Source organism: Colias philodice, chromosome 15, assembly GCF_061535455.1.
Source record: "Colias philodice isolate Cphi_HAF_F1 chromosome 15, ilColPhil1 Martin Lab GWU primary, whole genome shotgun sequence".
Lineage (NCBI taxonomy): Eukaryota > Metazoa > Arthropoda > Insecta > Lepidoptera > Pieridae > Colias > Colias philodice.
The window spans coordinates 11,376,065-11,399,168 of record NC_143100.1 but is presented as its reverse complement, the minus strand read 5'-3'; the positions used below and the strand labels follow the sequence as shown (position 1 = coordinate 11,399,168).

General features: G+C 32.4%; 1 protein-coding gene across 1 annotated transcript in view; it reads right to left on the bottom strand.

Moving 5' to 3' along the window:
- LOC149482513 (sensory neuron membrane protein 2-like) overlaps positions 1-22,428 on the bottom strand; it is a 29,732-nt gene extending 7,304 nt beyond the window's left edge. The window contains exons 1-8 of the mRNA XM_089704336.1: positions 22,126-22,428; positions 14,957-15,114; positions 13,034-13,178; positions 10,631-10,799; positions 8,473-8,564; positions 7,144-7,361; positions 2,384-2,509; positions 241-427 (exon numbers count right to left, since the gene is read on the bottom strand). Of these exons, the coding sequence (XP_089560462.1) occupies positions 241-427; positions 2,384-2,509; positions 7,144-7,361; positions 8,473-8,564; positions 10,631-10,799; positions 13,034-13,178; positions 14,957-15,114; positions 22,126-22,239 (1,209 nt within the window). The 5' untranslated portion in view covers positions 22,240-22,428. The remainder of the gene's footprint in view (positions 1-240; positions 428-2,383; positions 2,510-7,143; positions 7,362-8,472; positions 8,565-10,630; positions 10,800-13,033; positions 13,179-14,956; positions 15,115-22,125) is intronic.
- Between the last annotated feature and the right edge of the window lie 676 nt (positions 22,429-23,104).

Sequence of the window (23,104 nt, the reverse complement as noted above, 5' to 3'; positions counted from 1 at the left end):
AGAAAACGTCTAAAAATATTGCTAGTTGTTCTTAAAAAAATCTTAAACACAAAGCAAAATAAACAAATCGTTGTTATTTGAGCTGAAAATTAGGTTCTGTTTGTTCCTGCAGTAATTCCCTTCGCAGGATTTTCACAGATATATATATACTATGTATAAACATATATATTTTCTTCTATGTCTATATTGTACATAAATGGCCTTGCTACATCTCTATTATATTTCTTTCTAAATACTTACAGGGTCCATAAAAACAAAACTCGTATGTTTATCATGATCTGGTTTGATGCCGCCATCAAAATAGTCCAATAGTTCTTCAGACGCAAGATAAAAGTGGGGCAAAGACAATATAGCTGGTGCTCCCTTACATGGCATGAGGTTCATCACACCCATGATCAGGCAACCGTCGTGTTTACTGCTCCAATTCCTATTTAAAAATCAATTTTTAATATTACTTATATAGGAATTGTAATGCTAGAGCTTAAAATTAAAATTCAACGAAGTTCGCACTCAATCGATATAGTATTGTAATTATTGATTTTACACTCTACATTTTCTTTAATATGTTCAAAAATAACACATTGTAATCCATTATGCGTGTTTTCCCAATTATATTTACAAAGCTATCAATTTCTCTAATTAAAAAAGAAACCCAAACTTTTTCACAAGCTTTCGTTCAAATAATTGAGTTTGATTAAACAGAGTTATAAATAAATTGCTGTATTGCATGGAAACGATGAACAATCACATTACCCATGTAAATATTTAAAGTTTCATGTACTTATTCGTTGCATAAAATAGGCAGGTAGGTAGGTAGTGAATTATATTTTTGGAGTATGAGTAAGTAAATAGTTTTTAATTAAAGTTAACTAACAGTATTATTACAACATGAAAATAAGATTTATCTTATTTCGGCATAGGAAAAACGAACTAGGGCATACCATATTATCTATCTGTTTCATATGAGAATTCGCACTAATATATATATGTATATATATGTCGTGGCCATATCGTAGATTTGCTCATTTCATGATATGATCGATCATTTCACGAAATGGTCGCATTTCATGAAATGGCCAACATAGTTTGATCAGATCGTTAAATCGTCAACGTTTCACGATTTGGCCATCCACATTCAGCCAGATCGTATAAAATATAAAGAGTCCATAAAATATTAAAAAAATTCAGAATATTCTAAAAACTTGTTTAATGTCATTTAAGTTAGTGCCGCGGCAGCGGGCGGCGAATGCCAGAAGCGAATCTTTTTTGCAATAAAAAACAGTTAGGTTAGGTTAGGTTAGACTTTGATAAACAACGCACGAGCCTAGCGAGCAAAGCGAGCGTGCCGCGGCAGCGGCCGGCGAGTGCCAGAAGCGGATCGCTTATTAAAAACCAAACAATTATAATACCATAGTAGGATATATAAATATATATCCTAAAAGAAAAAATGCGTCTTAAATTATTTTATTTAAGACGCATTTTTTCTTCGATACATATAAGATATCCACATTTTCCATAGTACTCGAACCGTCGTAAATTCTTTGCTATGACTTTCTTCATATTGTTATTAAACGAATTATGAAGTTTTTAATTGCGAATAATTAAATTTTCACCAGCAGCCGCCATCTTATCACATAAACACAGAGCTTGCAGCGCCTCTGCCAATGATTAATGTAACTATTTTACGATATGATCAAATAATTTTGATCATTTCATGAAAAAACCGCGCGTTTAGTTGGCCATATCGTGACACGATTTCTTATCATTGATCTGCTCAAGCCACATCATGATGTGGCCAAACTAAATTGGCCATTTCACGAAATGCGACCATTTCGTGAAATGGCCAATCATATCATGAAATGAGCAAATTTACGATATGGCCACGACATATATATATATATTTTATAGGACATTATTACACAAATCGACCTAGTCCCACAGTAAGCTCAATTACTTAAGGCTTGTGTTGTGGGTACTAGGCGACGATAAATATAATAATATTTAATAAATACATATATGTACTATACTATTATATATATAATAATAACACCCAGACCCAAGCATAAATAATTGAGTTCATCACACAAATATTTGCCCTGACCGGGGATCGAACCCGGGACCGTCGGCTCAGTAGGCAGTTACTTTACCACTGCGCCAACCGCGTCGTCCTTCGTCGTTCGTCGTCGTTATTGCTCTATCTTTGTTTTGCGTTCTTTCTATGCAGCAGGCTGCAGGTATCCAAAGTTACTTAGTACCGTGCGAAAAAAAGTCCACCCATGGACTTGGTATATGAAAAGGACATGGGTATTTAAACTAAATTCCCTGTCTATGACACAGATAATATATAAAACTTTATTATAGTATCTATGACGAATTAACTAACTTTTGACAGAAACATTTGTTGGCGGGGTTAGCGCTTTTGGCGGCAAACGCCATCTTGTCTATTTCGTAGTATAGCGCGCTCATGTTGTACACTTCTCGGCGACCAACATACGCTGCGTAAACTGATCTGAAAATTAGAGATTTTGTAATTAATTGGAAATGTTTGTTAATTTTATTACGCTAGATATTATGTATGCGCTAGTTTTCTTATATGTACTCTTATATATACAAGTATAGGTACATATAAGAAAACTAGCGCATACCATTGGCGCAAACATAGTTGAATGAAGTTTCATTCAACTATTTTTTGGGGATAAATAATTATTTTAATAAACGCGGCCACTTTCTCAAATTAGATTGGATGAGATAAATACAAATATGAAATAATGGCAACCATTATTTTCAATTATTTTGTGATGATAAAATATATTTAATGGACAATTTTCTTGATAACGATGAAAATAAATTATTTACGCCTACACGGTAGGTACACCAGCTGATAACTTTAAGGTACTTATCTGACTAAAATTAGTAAAAAATAAAGCGTTGTTCTTGTAATTTTTCATGTCAGGTTGAAATTGTTAGTAACATTTCAATATTATTTATAGACTAGCAGTCCGCCCCCGCTTCGCCCGTGGTAGGTACATATTTCGCAATAAAAAGTGGCCTATGTCCTTTCTCGGGTATCAAAATATCTCTATACCAAATTTCATGCAAATTGGTTCAGTAGTTAAGGCGTGATTGAGTAACAGACAGACAGAGTTACTTTCGCATTTATAATATTAGTATGGATGTGCTATTTATTAAATAGGTTTGAAGTTGGTGCCGAACATTAAGCACTTAGTATTAAGCCCGTGCACCGACATCAAACCTTTTTAATAAATAGCACATATAAATAATATGTAGTAAATAATAATGTCAAATCTTTTTTATGGTACGGGAGCTATTAACGTTTTAAAAAAAGTCATTTTAGTATAGTTGGGTTTTTGATATACTGTTTCTCTTGCTATTTCGGTTAGAGTCCGCGCTGTCTGGCTGGCGGTAGTGGTTGCGTTTATTAGTGCGCACAGGAAAATATCCGTAATTTAAAGTCATTTATTAACGCGTAATTTTTTATCTTTTGCCTTTAGATAGATCCATCAGACATAAATGTGTTATTGCAAGACGTTTTTTTCGTTGTTAAATAGGTGCCATACGCAATTTTTTATTTCAAAATCATTAAAATGTCATCGAAATAAGTGAAATTACATGAATGAAAATTAAGCTCTCCGTGCGATTATTATATAGCTTTTTTGAAAATTAAGCCTCCGTGCGATTAGAGCTTTTTGTGAAAATTAAGCTCTCCATGCGATTAGAGCTTTTTGTGAAAATTAAGCTCTCCTTGCGATTAAAGCTTTTGTGAAAATTAAACTCTCCATGCGATTAGAGCTTTTTGTGAAAATTAAGCTCTCCGTGCGATTAGAGCTTTTTGTGAAAATTAAGCTTTCCGTGCGATAAGAGCTTTTTGTGAAAATTAAGCTCTCCATGCGATTAGAGCTTTTTGTGAAAATTAAGCTCTCCGTGCGATTAGAGCTTTTTTGTGAAAATTAAGCTTTCCGTGCGAATAGAGCTTTTTGTGAAAATTAAGCTCTCCGTGCGATTAGAGCTTTTTGTGAAAATTAAGCTCTCCATGCGATTAGAGCTTTTTGTGAAAATTAAGCTCTCCGTGCGATTAGAGCTTTTTATGAAAATTAAGCTTTCCGTGCGATTAATTTTTTGTGAAAATTAAGCTCTCCGTGCTATGAGAGCTTTTTGTGAAAATTAAGCTCTCCGTGCGATGAGTTTTTTGTGAAAATTAAGCTCTCCGTGCGATTAGAGCTTTTTGTGAAAATTAAGCTCTCCATGCGATTAGAGCTTTTTGTGAAAATTAAGCTCTCCGTGCGATTAGAGCTTTTTATGAAAATTAAGCTTTCCGTGCGATTAGTTTTTTGGAAAAATTAAGCTCTCCGTGCTATGAGAGCTTTTTGTGAAAATTAAGCTCTCCGTGCGATGAGCTTTTCGTGAAAATTAATCTCTCCGTGCGATTAGAGCTTTTTATGGAAATTAAGCTTTCCGTGCGATTAGAGCTTAATGAGAAAATTTTTTTTGTGAAAATAAAGCTGCGTGCGATTAGTTTTTTTGTGAAAATTAAGCTTTCCGTGCGAATAGAGCTTTTTGTGAAAATTAAGCTCTCCATGGGATTAGAGCTCTTTGTGAAAATTAAGCTCTCCGTGCGATTAGAGCTTTTTGTGAAAATTAAGCTCTCCATGCGATTAGAGCTTTTTGTGAAAATTAAGCTCTCCGTGCGATTAGAGCTTTTTGTGAAAATTAAGCTCCGTGCGATTAGAGCCTTAAGTGAAATTTAAGTTCTCCATGCGATTAGTTTTTAGTGAATATTAAGCTTTCCGTGCGATTAGAGCTTTTTATGAAAATTAAGCTCTCCGTGTGATTAGAGCTTCTTGTGAAAATTAATCTCTCTGTGTGATTAGAGCTTCTTGTGAAAATTAAGCTTTCCGTGTGATTAGAGCTTTTTGTGTAAATTAAGCTCTCCATGCGATTAGAGCTTTTTTGTGAAAATTAAGCTTTCCGTGCGAATAGAGCTTTTTGTGAATATAAAGCTTTCCGTGCGATTAGAGCTTTTTATGAAAATTAAGCTCTCATGCGATTAGAGCTTTTTTGTGAAAATTAAGCACTCCGTGCGATTAGAGCTTTTTGTGAAAATTAAGCTTTCCGTGCGATTAGAGCTTTTTGTGAAAATTAAGCTTTCCGTGCGATTAAAGCTTTTTGTGAAAATTAAGCTCTCCGTGCGATGAGAGTTTTTTGTGAAAATTAAGCTCTCCGTGCGATTAGAGCTTTTTTGTGAAAATTTAGCTTTCCGTGCGATTAGAGCCTTTAATGAAAATTAAGCTCTCCATGCGATTTTATGCGGTTATCAATTCGGCCGGTATATTTTATTTTTTATGTATGTACACCGATTACTCCGAGGTTTCTGAACCGATTTACGTGATTCTTTTTTTGTTCGATGCGGGATGGTGTCGAATTGGTCCCATAAATTTTTTTTTCGGATATGCTCAGTAGTTTTTATTTTATGAGCATTTATGTCTGTACTCGATGACTAAGTTGATATGTAGCAAGTAACTTTGATTCACTTCCCGGTAACCGATTGAGCTGAAATTTTGTATACGTATGTAAATTTGATAGCGATGAAACATTATCATGACATGAAGCTGATTTGATGATGGAATCGGAAGGTGGCCATAGGAACTCAGTAATATATTGACTCAACTTTATCGAGTTTGGGCTCGTTTGATTCGTGTTGAAAAATACACTAAAAAGTATTAAATAAAAATAACTGCGTTAAAAACAACCAACTTCAAAAACGGAAAAGTAAGAAATAAAAAAGATTTGATATTATTAACTACTACATAATATTATTGTACATATTTCGCAATAAAAAGTGGCCTATGTCCTTTCTCGGGTATCAAAATATCTCTATACCAAATTTCATGCAAATTGGTTCAGTAGTTAAGGCGTGATTGAGTAACAGACAGACAGAGTTACTTTCGCATTTATAATATTAGTATGGATTAGGAAATGTTTTAAAACACATCTACTAGTACAGAATAAATGGCTAGAATTCGATAAAAATAATTAACGGAACAATGCGCCAATTCTAAAAACGCTCTAAATGTGAAATTAATTTAATTTAAAATAGCCCGAAGGCTCTTACCGATTTGTTAATAGCCATTCCATTCTATGTGACTTAATTGTTCTATTCAGTATCATTCTTTCAGTTTTAATTCAAAATTCATATTTATTTAAGCCTTTTCGGTAGTCGGAAAGAATTTTTTAGACTTAGCTATAAAACGAGTTTCAAACAAAAACTTTTTCAGTAGTTACTTACCCTACTTTTTAAAAGATTGTGATGTAAAATTTTAAGTTTATGAATTATCAAATTTATAATAGTCCATAATTTAGTCAGTTTCCTTTTTTAAATATTAACTTGTACCTACTTGTATTAAACAGATAGAGATTAGAAATTGTTCTATACTACAGTTCAATTTATGCACACGTATTGCTTTTCCCAACATATTTGAACCTAAAATATATGAAATGTAAACTTTAACATGTGAGCGAATGAAATATATCCAAAAAGTTTTACCTTTAAAACTTAAATATAAACGTTCCACGGAATACGCAAACATACGCAAACAATATGTTTTTCCATAACATATACCGTATTCGTTACTTTGCAAAATAAATACCTATATCATCACGATGAAGGAATTTCGTTCTGAAATTATTCCTTTGGGGTGAGGAAGGGATTAATCCGGGACTTTGAAGGTAAATGCATGGAATCTTAAACGAAAACAAGATGAGGTTTTCTTCCAAGGGTTATGAATAAACGCGGTTATATATTATTTAGGTAGGTACTTATGTTATCGCTCAAATTTGAGTAGTCGTTTTAACTAAAAGTAACGAACACTATCCAGTAATTAGTTGAATGTAAATATGAATGTTTTCAATACACGTAAAGATTATTTTTAAAACCTTATCTGTATTGTCTGTATGATGTACAAAATAAAGTCTTATTCAATAATAATAATTATCACTGCTATATTGTTTACTAATGTTAACTTAATTAATTCACGTATTTTATAACTTATTATACTTATGTACCTAATATTATAATCTCTTCCAAGTTTAAAAACATTTTTCAATCTACCCTACAATTTTATGTACCTGCAAATCTCAGCTTCAAAGGTATACAGCTTGTCGGGAATATCATCGCCATCTACCGGCGGGTAGATGGAACCATCAGAGCCGTTGATCATGCCACAATATGGGTCTTTCCATTCCGCCATGATGGTTTGGTTCTTATAAGCGACGATTCTACCAAGATCTCGAATGTTCTCTGTTCCTCGAATCATGCTGTATGGACCGAGATCTGTGTTGTTTAGCTGGAAGATTGAATATATAAATTAGAGGATAGGACATAATCAGTAGGAATGTATTCAAACTTGGAGGTACTATATCCGATTGGTGTTAGGTAAAATCTCCAAGGAGGACATGAAATAATCAAGTCTTTAAATCATATTTTGATAGTATAGCGGACAGACGTATCTACCATTAGGTACAATACTATTTTATTTTTTTTTTATTTCTTTTAAAACATCTCTAAAGAAGACACCAGATATCTTCCAATAAAAAATAACAGAATAAAAAGACGACGGTTATTTTTATTGAAAGATATTTGGTGTCGTAAAAAGGTAAAAAAAGTGGCACGTCACCATTCCAAGTTATAATTTTGTTCAATGACTCAACTTTTTTATTGGATTAGAAAAGGGATTCATTTCGCTTTAAATGAATGAAAAGTTTCATTATTATTTTCGTCACATAGCGTATTTTATATCCTATGAAAATCTTCTGAAAATCATTAAACTAAAATATATTTGTTACTGCACTCTTGGATCTTTAAAACGTATTGGATTTATTTTCGAGGTTTATTTAAAGGTTTTCTAAAACAATCAACTAGATACTAGATAACAACTCTATCATAAAAAGAGCGTGTGCGCCGACACGTGTTGGAAGTGCAACTTCTTTGGCAAGATTGAAATATACCAAAATCGTCGCCTTATTAAATGATGTGACGGTATTGCCATGACGCGACCTTGAAAGTTTACTCTCAATACGCCTCAAGATGTTTCACTTCAAAAATCGTACCTAATAAGAAATAAATAGCAATATCTATATATATAAAACTCAAAGGTGACTGATATAGTGATCTATCAACGCACAGCCCAAACCACTGGGCTGAAATTTGGCATGCAGGTAGATGTTAGGACGTAGGCATCCGCTAAGAAAGGATTTCCCGAAATTCTAGCGGGAAAGGGGAAAACGGGGATGCACGTACAAAGTCGTGGGCGGAAGCTAGTGTTAAATAAAACGTAATTTAACATTCAGATAAAGGTACCTATTTGGCGTCGAAAGCCCCATTATAATATGATATCGGAAATAAACCAACATTATCAGATGTAGAGTGTATGTAAATAAACATATTATAATACTTACATGGTTGAACAAAGAGAAATAAAATCCATTTTTGTCTTCAGACGGTCGCATCACGGGAGGTGTGTCTGCTTTTATCTTTCCACAAATTAAAGCTGAAATAAAATAATATATTGTTAATTTATAAATAATCATTAAATTTGGAAAGGATAAAAAGATGTGCTGTCGTCAAATATTCGTATCGCCATCGAAAACCGAAAGCATTTATGACATCCATACTAATATTATAAATGCGAAAGTAACTCTGTCTGTTACTCAATCACGCCTAAACTACTGCACCAATTTGCATGAAATTTGGTATGGAGATATTTTGATACCCGAGAAAGGACATAGGCTACCTTTTATTGCGAAATATGTACCACGGGCGAAGCCGGGGCGGACCACTAGTAGATAAATATAATTTATTTTATTATTTTATTCAATATCAGAGTTTAGGCCTAAATCACCTCAAGTGGTACATGGAAAATGTTAAATCTTTTTAGTTCCAGAACATACTTGTTTCGTAACAATGTACCTAACGCTGGAAATGAAAAAATTTGCTCGTCTAGTCTCGAAACTAACTTTGTAATTAAATTACTTAACAATAGAGCTACTCTGTCCTAAATTACGAGTCAGTAAATAAAACAAAACGAATACCTTTCCAATTTCGAGTGTGATATCCAACAACGTCCTAGGTACCATACCAATGAATAAACTCAAAAAGTACTCTATCGCTCTTAAAAATTTGATTATCATAAGAAAGGTCATCTTTACCAAATTTATCACGTATTTCCCGAGTAGGTGCCATAGACTATTGTTGTAAGTACCTATTTGATCTAGAAGTCTAATACTATAAAATAAAAAATACGAGAGTGTGTTTGTTTGTTTGTTTCTCTTTCACGTCGAAACAGAGCAATTACAATAATATTACTTTCTATTATATCTCGAGAGGAGTCTAGTAAAACGGTCCGCAGAGCGAACAGCATCGCGAAGCAGCTCGGTCAGTGTGGACAATATGGCTTATTTACCGTGGCCACAGATAATATAATAACTAAACTAGTACAGTGAAATATCTCGTTTCCTTTGACTACACAGGCGTAGCCACATGCGGAGAGCTAGCATATAATTTTATTAACATAACATGCATTCTGCGCAGGGAAGCCATTAAAAGCACATCTCAATCACTCCCACTATTTGATATGCACCACGGGTTTTATCGTCGTGGAGAATATAAACATTTTACTGCATGTCGTTTATTAAAAATGGTTCTAGCTTTGTTTATGCTAACTTTTAAGATATTACTCTTAAAATAACTTATAATTTGCTCATATTTACTTACTACTTAAATATATTATATCTGTATGTCGTATGCTTTTATGAAAGAGAGATTATCTGGGATCCGAACACATTATAAAACGTTCGTGGGTGTTAGCCGGGATACTAATGGGTTTAATTTTGCTTTAGCATAATAGAAGCAGTATGCAGCCGTATTAGCATGAGTACATTATCGTGAGCACCCACACATTCGCACACCTACACCCACGCACACACGCATACGCCCACGGTTCATTATACGTAATATCAAATATTTAAAACTCTCCTGCGTAGAGAAACTTTTCAATTCTGAGAAAAATGAAAATAATATTTTTAACAATTGAATATCTTTAATCAAAATTCCATTACTTTTCTAGTGAATTTGCGTAGGCCGCAGCGGAAATTACATGTTCTTTCATTATCGTCAGTATCAATGCACGAGACTGTTTATTTAATGTATTTTTAGGCCAAAAAAAAAATCAAAAATTCATTTATATGAATGAGTTATTTTAAAAACATACGCCAGTTAAAGGTTTTATTTTGGTTTCGATTTTTCATTTATTATCACAACCTACAGTAGTGGTTAGGAACGTTATTAATAGTTGAATAAAAGATTAAAATATCAGTTATATTACTAATTTATTCATAAGACCATAGTGACAAAAATGATAAGACGGACGTCGCGTCTTCAAACGGTAAAAAAAAATAGTAGAGACTTTGGTTGCCCAATTTATCTGTCTACCAAAATTTCTGCATTGAGACCTACGACCGAAGTGACGAAGTCTGTGACGAAGTCATCAATCACGTATCAACATACACACATTCACACTTTAAAATTGTTATTAAATAAATATATTAAGTGTCTTACCTAAAGCAGATTGGTTCAAAGCACAATTCAGGTAGATTCCATCAAAGAATAGGTCCTTAGCTTTGACCGTGACGAAAGGGACCTCCTCACTGGAGAAAAATGCACCCATCGCTGTGTTTAAGAGACCGATGATTCCTGGCATTAAGTCGTGCGCTGTTAGTATTGCATTCTGAAATGTGAAAAAAATTAGTCAGGCTATTATTAAAACTGTCTGTGTTGTAAAACATGATATAGGAAACTTTTTTTTTAAATCAATTGATTGAAACAACAAAAACATTGAGTATTTGCGTAATTGAGTACCATTCAAATTATTTTTTTGCGATCACACATAGGTACTTCATAATTGGGAAAACGCTTTTATTATTTGTTTCATTATATTTCAGGATAAAAGAGCAACTCAATGGATATATTTCTATAGTCAAATTGGGATAAATTAGTATACATAATGAATACATGTATAACATGAGCTTAATATACACAGCTAAAGTGAATGTCTAAAATCTAAATTAAGATAGATAAGTAAACACCTAAATAATTAATTTGAGCATTAGCGGTTGCCATGACTACGTACGGTTATTAAAAATTATTTGCACATTACAATTAAGACATAAGCCGCCATTATCCATGTTAATGTGGGAACTGCGGGTATATTACGAGAATACAATTAAGAATACCTACACATGACAACAATGTTTTTTGATTTTAATTACTGGTAATTTGCCTAGTTATAAATAAGTACAGGATGTGTTATAGGATTCATTTTAATTAATTATTTATCTGAAGTATTCGTTCGGGGTTATTTTGTAGAGACAGCTATCTATCTCTCTAATATATCTACTAAAATAATACTTATTTCATATTGTGGTTCTTACCACACTACACTAGGTAGAGTTCTTGCTCTACCTAGCGTAGTAAATGTGTAATAAAATCTGGGAACTGGTAGTTTAAATTTAAAACAACTTACTAATTAAAAAACAACAACTACTACTAATTACTTAAGTATTAAACATGCAAGCTATTAGTTATTTTTGCACCAAAACTTGGCAATTAATCAATGGAAAAATCCGCAATTATGTAAAGTTTAAGAATTTTCTGCAATATTCAAGCATAAAGATCAGATAAGATTAAAAACGTGGGATTTGCATGTACGATTTTTTCTTCTTCCATTCATTCTACTACAGTTACTGACCAACGCTACAAATAAAGAATTACTCACTGTATTATTGTTTCCTCAATGAATAATATAGTGGAATATATTTAGACTAATTTACATATTTTTAAATATAAGTACTACAAAATATGTAATAAGGAAAACAATGGCGTGTAAAAATTGAAATGAATAGGTACTCTTTATTGTACATACATAGAAATACCTATAGTTTGTTACATGGTTGACATAGCTAATCATAGAGATATGTATAAAGAGCGGCTTTATCGCTCATGAGCGAGTTCTACCAAACAACTCGATGAAGATAGGATACAGTGTGCAGGAATTAAAGAGTAGAGTAAGGAAAGAAATTGATTATTAAATTTATCTGCGCATGTTGTAACATCACCACTGCTCGAACGGTGAAGGAAAACATCGTGAGGAAACCGACATGTCGAAGAATTAAAAAACCGGCCAAGTGCGAGTCGGGCTCGCGCACAAAGGGTTCCGTAGCAGCAAATATAATAAATTACAGTTAAATCAACCTATCTCAAAAACTATAAGAGATACTTTGATCAAACCAAAAATCGTTGAAAGAGTTAATTAGCATGCATCACCTCTATTTTTTTTAGAATTTTATACCCCGTAGTTATAAAAATAGAGGGGGGGGGACATACTTTTTACGACTTTGAGAGCTGATATCTCAAAAACCGTTCACTTTAAGAAAAATGTTTTTTAGAAAACTTTATATCATTTTAAAAGACCTTTCCATTGATACCCCACACGGGTATGTACATCGAAAAAAAAAATTTCATCCCTCAGTTACATGTATGGGGGGCCCCACCCCCAATTCTTTTTTTTACTATTTAGTGTCATATTTTTGTAGCGGTTCATACAACACATATTCCCATCAAATTTCATCACTGTAGTACTTATAGTTTCCGAGTAAATCGGCTGTGACAGACGGACAGACGGACAGACGGACAGACGGACATGACGAAACTATAAGGGTTCCGTTTTTGCCATTTTGGCTACGGAACCCTAAAAAAAGTTCGACGACATGACGTGTCATCCGCCAACACGCACTTGGCCAGTGTGGTGGATTATGGCCTGTATCCTCATAGGAGGCCCGTGTCCCAGCTGCAGCAGTGGGAACGTATATGGGCTGATGATGATGATGATGATGAGGTAAGGAAAGAAAAGAAGAAAGAGTAAACATCTAAGAAATAATGTTTTAGTGATGAAAATGTACAAACCATGTAAGGATAATTGACGACGGTAAGTTCTTGGTCTTCACTGAGACCTCCAGAGGCTTCCTTGTCGTATATAAATGTTTTCTTCATAGTATATATTATGGTATCATTATCCCCATATCCTAGTATTGTCCGTTCTCGATATTCTCTGAAAATAATATTTTATTGATATTAATTATCAAGCGTATGAATTTTTATCTAAACCGGGTTCAGACGGCAAAATGATTCGAAGCGTACCTAGGTATGCAAAATCTTAGACTACAAAGGTAGAATATATTATTAACTAGCGGTCCGCCCCGGCTTCGCCCGTGGTACATGTTTACGTTTTCTCTACATGAAAACCATCTTCGTACTTCAAGGAATATAATAAAAAAAGAATTATCGAAATCGGTTCAGCCGTTCTCGAGTTATGCGCTTACCAACACATTTTGCGATTCATTTTTATATATAAGATTATTATGGCAGTTAAATGAAAATTTACATTCTTATAAAATGCGAATGATTACTATTCTTACAAATGAAAACAAATCGATTCAATATCTACTTTTCAATAAAAATAGAAATTAGGCCTTTAAATCAGTTGTGTCATATTAGTGCCACGCAGTATATACGTGCTAAACTTAATTATTGCAGTTCTGATTTCCATTAGCCAAAATATTCAGAACTATCCATCCCTCTGACTCAATTAGGAACCTTCTTTGCTTTGACTCACTTATGAAATAACTAGGCATTTTGGCTTTATTTCTTCCGGCATATCTATTGATTTGTTGTCTATTACCCTTCATTAACGCTGTTTATAAAAATGTGAGAAATAATTGAATAGCATTTGAATACAATGCTGTAGTTTTAATGTGTTTCGCAGTGTTTTTATCCCATTGTCTTATTTCCTTATTTTCCGCTTGCCATGGGACAATTAAATTATAAGACAAATACGTTTAACAAATTTTGTATACCTAAGTAATTAAATAGTGATAATAGTGAGTAAATAACTAAATAGTAAGAAACTATTTAAACATAATAATATTATTTAAAAATTCCTCCTGTATAATTTGTATAAGCAAATGTGCGTTAGAATTTCAACTCGCAAAGTTCAAATCTAAATAGCAAAAACGATGAACGAAGCTATGCTTTTATAATTTTTATATCGTTCAATATATAAATATTATTATTTATTAGTGGGTGTACAAATAGCTTTTATGTCAGTAAAAATAAAATAATCATAAATAGGAGGCAGGCACGTATCTAAAAAACAGGTAGGTTTTAAAGTTAGGTCATGGTCTTACTACAAAACAATTAAAACACATCTGTCACTTTAATAGGTATGGTATAGGTGTCACTTCTATGAGAAATACGACAAAACCTGATACAGAGAACCCGCGCTTAAAGTTAAACCCTGTCTAAAGTTTTTTTGTGGTAAGACAGTAGGTATTTACATTGCCTATAATTATAAATGAGCAATACCAGTTTGCCTTAATCCCTTAAATGTTGTCAATCTATATACTTAATTCAGAAAGCATTCTTACTTAGGTACTTAGAATATCAAATACTGTAACAGATGTGAATTCAAAATTGCAAAGTTGCAATACATTTCATGAATAATCTCAAACTCAAAGTTGGAATGCAGTGAAAAGCACTAGAATTTTAATTTCTAATCAATAGAATCACTTCATTGATTCTGTTACTGAGAATAATATAAAGACAACCATACTAAAAAACTTTTGGGGTGTAAAATCTGTTCTAAGTGCTTTAATTTAGTCCAATTTTTTGAATTCAGCGTATTCTTGGAGCTAGGTAAATAAACGCAAATATATTCATTCCATTCGTTTTAAAGAAGTTCTTTTGTATTTAGAAATTTAAAGAAGTATCTACTTATAAGTCTAAGATGAAAATTATAAATCCCTAAAGTTAATAATAATCAGAACATACTTATATACAAAGGGGCCAACTTCATTCAGCACGGGTTTCCTCCCCGCCATGATGTCGTCAATATTAGTTACATTGAAGACATGTACTTTGAAATGTAAAGGTATCGGCAGTTTGCGCCATTTATCGAACATTTCTGATGAATTATCTAGTTGTACGCCCTGAAACAAAAAATTAAACAGCGAATTAAATTAAAGATTTAATAAAACTTTACATACGCAGCTTCGGCCGCGTGATCGATGAAAATTCCTATTGGAATAGATGTTTCACTGCGATAAAATGTAGTCTATATCATAAAATCACTGCTTTGCTACAAGAAATTGTTTGAAGATGTTTAAATTAGTAAGGATATATTAAAATTAATATGGAGAGCCGCTTAGAATGCAGAGCTTAGTAGAGTCAATTAAAATCAGCTCTATGGTATACACCGGAGAAATTCTTATTGGGATCCCTTTTACGCGTATTTTTAAAGATTTAATTTGTGGTGTGTGTGTGTCTGTTAACTGTTTGTGCTCAGATAAATATATTTTCTTTCGTCCAATTCAGGATTGTTAATTTTCAATAGAATGATATGATAATACGTTTGTTTTGTAATTAATTTAGGGGCTATATTCCATGGATATTACATAACATGGTCTTATTTGTTATGTAATATTCATGATATTACATAACAAAGGCAGATTGCTACGTTTCAGGAAATGTGTAATTCTAACTGGAATCAAAGGGTCCTTTGAGTCCAGTTGCTTGTATGGAAAGGCAAACAGTACAAATTGATTTCAATGGTGATATGAATATCCCATATATCTTCTCATGAATTACGGAAATAAAGGATCTCTTATTTGAAAGACGCACTTCGAATTGGTTGAATAGTTTTGTTTGAGTACTAAATTTATATTACTAGATTCATGTATTTGAGGAATTCCAGGATGTTAGCCCAAAATGTATCATAACTTTTAGCTACTCTGTAAAGTTAATATCATAAATTATATGGTTTTACACGTGTAGGATAATGATATGTTAACTGTATAATAATAAAATCAATCTAAAAATATACTTACTTACTTACAAAATTATTGTTTAGTTCTATAAAAGCTTTAAAAGAGGAAGGTTTTTTTTGCGAAATCTTGCTATCTTCTTGTTTTAACTGTATACTTTTATAAGAAAATGTCATTACACATATTTAAAATTAAAAGCCTTATAATAAGGACCGCCTATAATATAATTTAGAAGTAAACATACTTAAGTATATATTAAAATTAATTGTATAGAGCTTAGAATACTCTTATCATTTTCATGTTAACATTTTCTAAGAAACTCCTTTATTTGAGATAATCTGTTTTCAGTTTAGTATTTCTAATAAATAAATAATTATTATTTATATTCAGTCGTGTCCGTATTACTGATGTACATCGAACAATAATTATAATTTTCCATGGTAATTGATACAGGTGTTTTAAGTTTAACTCAGTCGTCATTACTATAAATTGTTTGATTAATTATTGCAACATTTATGTTATTATTCTGTGAATTGAATCGAAATATGCATAAGTATAAAAAGTTATTAAGTTACTAGCTTTCTGCCTGCGGCTTCGTCTGCGTCGTCCATGTAAAACATGCGTAGTTAAAATCGATCCTGTGACATTTTCCGGTTAAAATCCCAAGGTCTCAAACTAGCACTGTACCAAATTTCATCCAAATCGGTCAGCGGTTGAGGTAGATTCTTGTAGTGTAAACAGGCGTAGAGCATTCTTTCGTTGATCTTAGTGCGTTCAAAAAGGTTCTATGCAATATTCTAATACTGAATACGAGATTTCGTTCACACTAAAAGATACCGAAAGAATGTCTCTTGCTCTAGCTCTAGGTCTATGTTTGTTTGGTCTAAATGGATCTTGATGAAACAATGACTATTTGGTATAGCTAAAACGAGATTATTTTTGGCTAATAAAAAGTATTATGGTAAAAGCACAGTCCTTTAATGTAATGTGTTAAATAAATTATGTAATGTCCTTTAATATTTATTTATTTATTAACATAAAGACAAATAATTTGTAATAATCCATAATCAAGCTGAAGTTTTGCTTGAATATATTAATTACATTAAAAGGTTTTCCCCATTATAATATTTTGTGCTAAACACGAAGCTATGTAAATGTGACAATGGTATATTAGATTCATATCGTAATTAATTTAAAAATTTTGTAGTAGAAAATAATTTAAATTTTCATTGTTTATTTTTCACGAATATTTATAAACTCTTTAATTTATTTTCCTATAGAAAACCTAAAACCTACAGTTATAGTTTATAAAACCTATAAATTTTCTGGCCTCTAGATGCTCTACCTAAATTAAGATTTGTCCTGGAAACCGTTCAGGGGAAATCTAGATAGATGACGGCACTATTACAGGGAAATGTAGGCGGATAACAGCCCTAATTTCATGTTTGACGTTATCAGTTACATAGTAGAGTGCGTTTCACGAAAGAGTTCCCCCGCCGTTATGTTGGCTTACCTGACTGTCAAAAACGAAAATATTTTTTTTAATAAAAAATGACAGAGAAAATATTCTCCTTTCTAGGCAGCCGACCCCCTAAGATACGGGATAAGGCTAGGAAGAAAGGAGAATATTTTCTCTGTCATTTTTGATTAAAAAAAAAATTTTCGTTTTTGACAGTCAGGTATGCCAACATAACGGCAGGGGAACTCTTTCGTGAAACGCACTCTACTACAGATTATTACACTATCGTAAAAGGAAATAATTGTAAACGCGACAGTTCGCATGACATAATTGGAAACAGACAGTATGTTAATGTACCTACAATTAGTTTTCGATTGTAAATGCTGATTTATAAATATCCGGCCTGTTATTAGCACATTAAAGATTGGTATTTTACATAGAAATCTAAATAACAAGGTATTTTATAATTAATGATGAGATCAAAGACTATACAAAACAATATTTTGATAAACACCAATTTGAAACTGTATGTTAGTTCCTTCTCACGTTAAAACGATTAGGTAATTTTCATAAAAAAAATTGTTAATGATAAAAAACTTAAGTAAATACAAGTAAATAATAATTATTTGTCTTTAATTCACAAGTCACACAGAACCATGATGTTATTTGTTAATATATTTGTTAGCGTTATTTATGTTTGGAGGTGCTAATTTTATACAGGGTGTCCCAAAAAGTAGTGATGAACGGAAGCTGGGAGGTAGAGGACCTAGAGAGCTATCCGAATCACCCCCATGTATGTTATGCGATTTTTCGTATTTTCGGAGTTATGACATTTTTTTCAATTTTTCATCTATCGCTGAGTACGATGAGATTTTTATTTATGGTGACGTGACTTATTGCGCTAGATGCTTGATTTTTTTTTGTGTGGTAAGCTGAAAGATAGGCCAATTCAGTATGGTAACATTTACTATCGTTAGATCTTCGAATGGAATAAAAAAAGAATTAAATGCCAAGAAAGATAAAATTACCCAGTATGTTCACAACTTCAAGGGCCCATAAAAAAATAAAATCACATAAAAAAAGTTTTCCATTTGGCTTTTAAAAACTCGCTCTATCTATCAGGTAGCTACCCTAAAAATTTCATTTTATTATTCAGAAGGCTTCAATCGAAAAATTGAAATCTAAATGTGGTAAGTGCAAAAATTTTATTAACATGATGATCATTAAAACCAAATTAAAACCCATAAATAGGTGTTTAATTACCAGAAATTTTTAAAATAACCCCGCTGTTGCTCAATGCAAGTGCGACATCACCGTAAAAAGTTGTCTTTTAAATGTCTGAATGCCCTTTTATCATTTTTAATGGTTTCTTCTGCTACTATGAATTTCCGGGTTATTTCGTCCAAATTGTAGCATTCTCTCAAGTAGCCGAGGTCTTTTTAGTATCCCCATTGAAACAAATCAATGGGGTTTAGGTCGAGGGACCGTGCAGGCCAGGCTTTAAGGCAGGCGTCACCAGCGCATGCGCAGGCTGCAACGACCAATCCATCTTTCAGGGTATCTTTGCCCTTTAGCCTGGCCTCGACGGTCCCCGGACATAAACCCTATTGATTTTTTTCCGTGGGGATACTACAAAGACGAGAGACTGCCACAATTTGAACGAAATAACCTGGAAATTCATAGTAGCAGAAGAAACCATTAAAAATGATAAAAGGGCATTCAGACATTTAAAAGACAACTTTTTACGGTGATGTCGCACTTGCACTGAGCAATAGCGGGGTCATTATAAAATTTCTGGTAATTAAACACCTTGTTATTGGTTTTAATTTGTTTTTATTAATCATCATGTTAATTCAATTTTTGCACTTACCTCATTTAGATTTCAATTTTTCGATTGAAGCCTTCTGAATAATAAAATGAAATTTTCAGGGTAGCTACCTGATAGATAGAGCAAGTTTTTAAAAGCCAAATGGAAAACTTTTTTTATGTGATTTTATTTTTTTACGGGCCCTTGAAGTGGAGAACATACTGGGTAATTTTATCTTTCTTGGCATTTTAATTCTTTTTTTTATTCCATTCAAAGATCTAACGATAGTAAATGTTACCATACTGAATTGGCCTATCTTTCAGCTTAGCACACAAAAAAAATCAAGCACCTTCCGCAATAATTGACGTCACCATGAGTGAAAATATCACCGTACTCGGCGATAGGTGAAAAATTGAAAAAAACGTCATAACTCCGAAAATACGAATAATCGCATAACATACATGGGGGTGATTCGGATAGCCCTTTAGGTCCTCTACCTCCCAGCTTCCGTTCATCACTACTTTTTGGGACACCCTGTATATTAGAATAGCACACTATTAGTACGTACCTATATCAAGTTTTCCCTGGAAATAGATAAATTATTATGCTTTAATTAATCGTAATAGTATTTGTAACCTTGTAAAAGGCTGAGATGGTAAACGGTGTAGCGTGACATGTCGTGAAGGAGGTCAATCAGATTATTTCTAGGTTATTATAACGTTGCTGTTTATTCAATGGGATTTGTTTTATCATAAACAGACAATAAAGAACACATTTTCTTTAAGTATACATTACGTATGTTATCATGTAAAAAAACTCCTTATAAATAACGCAATAATTTACTAATTTAACTTTAGAAATATAAATTTTTAATTTATGATTTATTGAAAGAAAAAAGATTCATCTATACTAATATTATAAAGCTGAAGAGTTTTTTTGTTTGTTTGAACGCGCTAATCTCAGGAACTACTGGTCCGATTTGAAAAATTCTTTCGGAATTAGATAACCCATTTATCGAGGAAGGCTATTTATCATCACGCTAAGACCAACAGGAGTGGAGCACTGCGGGTAAAACCGCAGGGCACAGCTAGTTCTCAATAAATTAAAGTATGTAGACAATTAGAAACCTTATTATTAAAATATTAGATGAATGTTAATAACACAGTCATCGAGAATATTTAATTTTATTATTTTATATTTTTAATATTACTAGATAGTACAAAACGTCGCTTTTTCAGTCTCTACATCCCTATTGATATCCATATGTATGCTTTAATTTTTAAAACTACGCAACGAATTTTGATGCTGTTTTTTTATCGATAAGAGTGATTCAAGAGGAAGGTTTGAGTATATATTTTATTAGGTTTTTGACAAAGCAGGCGAAGCCGCGAGCGGAAAGCTAGTATTTTTTTTATAAATATTTCAACATCTGTGAATATTTTCTACCTAGGTACAGTGGGTTGCCTGGAACAAATCGTATATAAGCAACAAGGCCACCACCTATGTATCGTATTCTTTACTTCAATGCTATTGAAATTGTATACATAATGAACTTAACAAAAATATCAATATATTATTTAAAAGCATAGCCAATACTTGAATATTTAATTTATAGATTGAAAAATAGGTAGACAAATACACATAGTCATTAATAATAATTTCTATTGGTCCGGGAGCCAGCAGCAGATTTTATGACCAAGTTCCTCTCAAGCGGTAATTAGTAAAATGCATCAAAGTATAGTATTATGAAGCCTCGTGAACGTCAGCTGGAGCTCGGTTGGGGGGAAGAGCGGTTGTAGCCTCCCGTATCAGCTGACGGTTTTTCCACCAAGATACAGCCAGCTGACATATATGTATATTTATCCACAGTTACATATAAGCTATCATCAGGTAAATTTTTGTTTGAGAGGAAATAACGGAAAATAAATTTTTCTTTAAATTTAACTTTCATGTTCGAGACACCAGCTGACGTATAATACACCATGTTGTAACCAGCTGACTATTTTTTTTCGTTGAGATATTGGGTTAGCTACAATTTGACAAATTTTTAGCTGAGAGGAAATGAATGAATGAATGTATTTTTTTTCCTATGTGCGTGGGAGGCTACAACCGCTCACCCCCCCAACCGAGCGCCAGCTGACGTTCACGAGGCTTTATAATACTATACTCTCATGCGTCTGACGAATTATCTCTTGAGAGGAAATAGTTAACCAAATTTGCACCTGGCTCCCTAACCATATCAATTACTGGGAATTAAAAAAACATCGTTGTTGTTTATCTGATTAATATGCTAATCAATAAGAAAATTATGTTTTATTATCAAGCAGGAAACAAACATTAAATGTCTCCAATCATACCTGTTTATCATTTAAGTTCAATGGCAATAATTTTCTATATATTATGTACTACCTATATTTTTCTTTATTATATATTTTTTAGGAATAAACCTCTATAAACGAAAAGGATCTTCAGATTAACACATTTACATCAAATAATTGTGCTAATCATACATGTAAACTTACTCACTGTCTAGTAGGTACATAATTGTATATATATAGATATTGGTTATTTGCGGTTATAGTAAACGACCTTTGCTTTGGATCTTAAAAATATTTTTTGTTGCTTGAATGTATAGTAATATATATATTATGTATTACATAATTGATTATTTTTTTATATTATGAGTATGATACATAATGTATGTATTGATGCGATCTATGTCTGATAATAAAAAGGTCTCAGTTTCTAGTAATGGTTAATACCTTGAATTATCGTTTATTAATAACATTAATATTGTTCGTTTAATGACACAAATATTGAATTATATAACACAAACCATATTCACACATTCATTTTTTGTTTTTTATATACCTAACTATTTTTTTGAACAGTCAAAATAAAAATGTCTTACCTTTTGTATCTGCCGACTGACGATCTTCGGGAATCCCCATGTCGCCAATACAATAGAAACAATCAAAGCGCAAACAGACAGACCGAAGAATAGTTTCGCATTTTTTCCCAACATATCGAATAAATAAATAAACCAATACACTTCACAATATCAAAGTTGTTTCACATAAGCATTTCTAATTCAAAATTTTGTAACTGTCAACAGTAAACTTTTTAGAGGTTATGTTATGATCGTTTTATTTTATTTTTATTTTTCTTTGTTCATGTCCGCTCGCAGCGGACGTAAACAATATAATAGAGCCTGCGCTCGCGCACGTGTGTAAACTTTTCACGATAAAAACAAAAGTCGATGGACCGGTTTAGGAATCGTTTGGTGACGTCAGGTAGCCTTTGAATCGGCCTGCGGCATTTTTTTGTATTTGATTGAATGTTACTAATAGTTATTTTAATGAATTTAATTGGAAATTTCCAATAATACTCATTGTTAAGTAAAGAAGTAAGTACTAATTATTGTTACTATGAAATTAGACTCTTTATTTTTGGGAAATTATTGCTCTATTTTTTTATTTATATTATTTTTCAGTAGTTGGTTGGATTTAATATTAATCACAAAAGCTTTGATTGGCAACCGTTAAAACTGCTTTGAAATGCATTTTAACGCTTAAAAAGATTAATTTGTAAGAAATTTGGCGATTAGATAGATCATACAAATAATATTGAAACCGGAAACAGAAACAACTTGAAATCAAATTAATACTTATAAATCATCTTTAAACTTCTATTTCAATGTAAAAAATTAAGTAAATTGGCTTCATTTCGACATACCTACTATTCTGTTGTTTTGTTTTTAATGAAAAATTGTTTTAATGTTTACGATGTTATGTAAGTTAAGACATTATTTTTATAGTCTGCCTTGACCATAAATATTATATTCGTACAAAGTATGTGGTATGAAGCACTACAAACCATTAAATTTTATT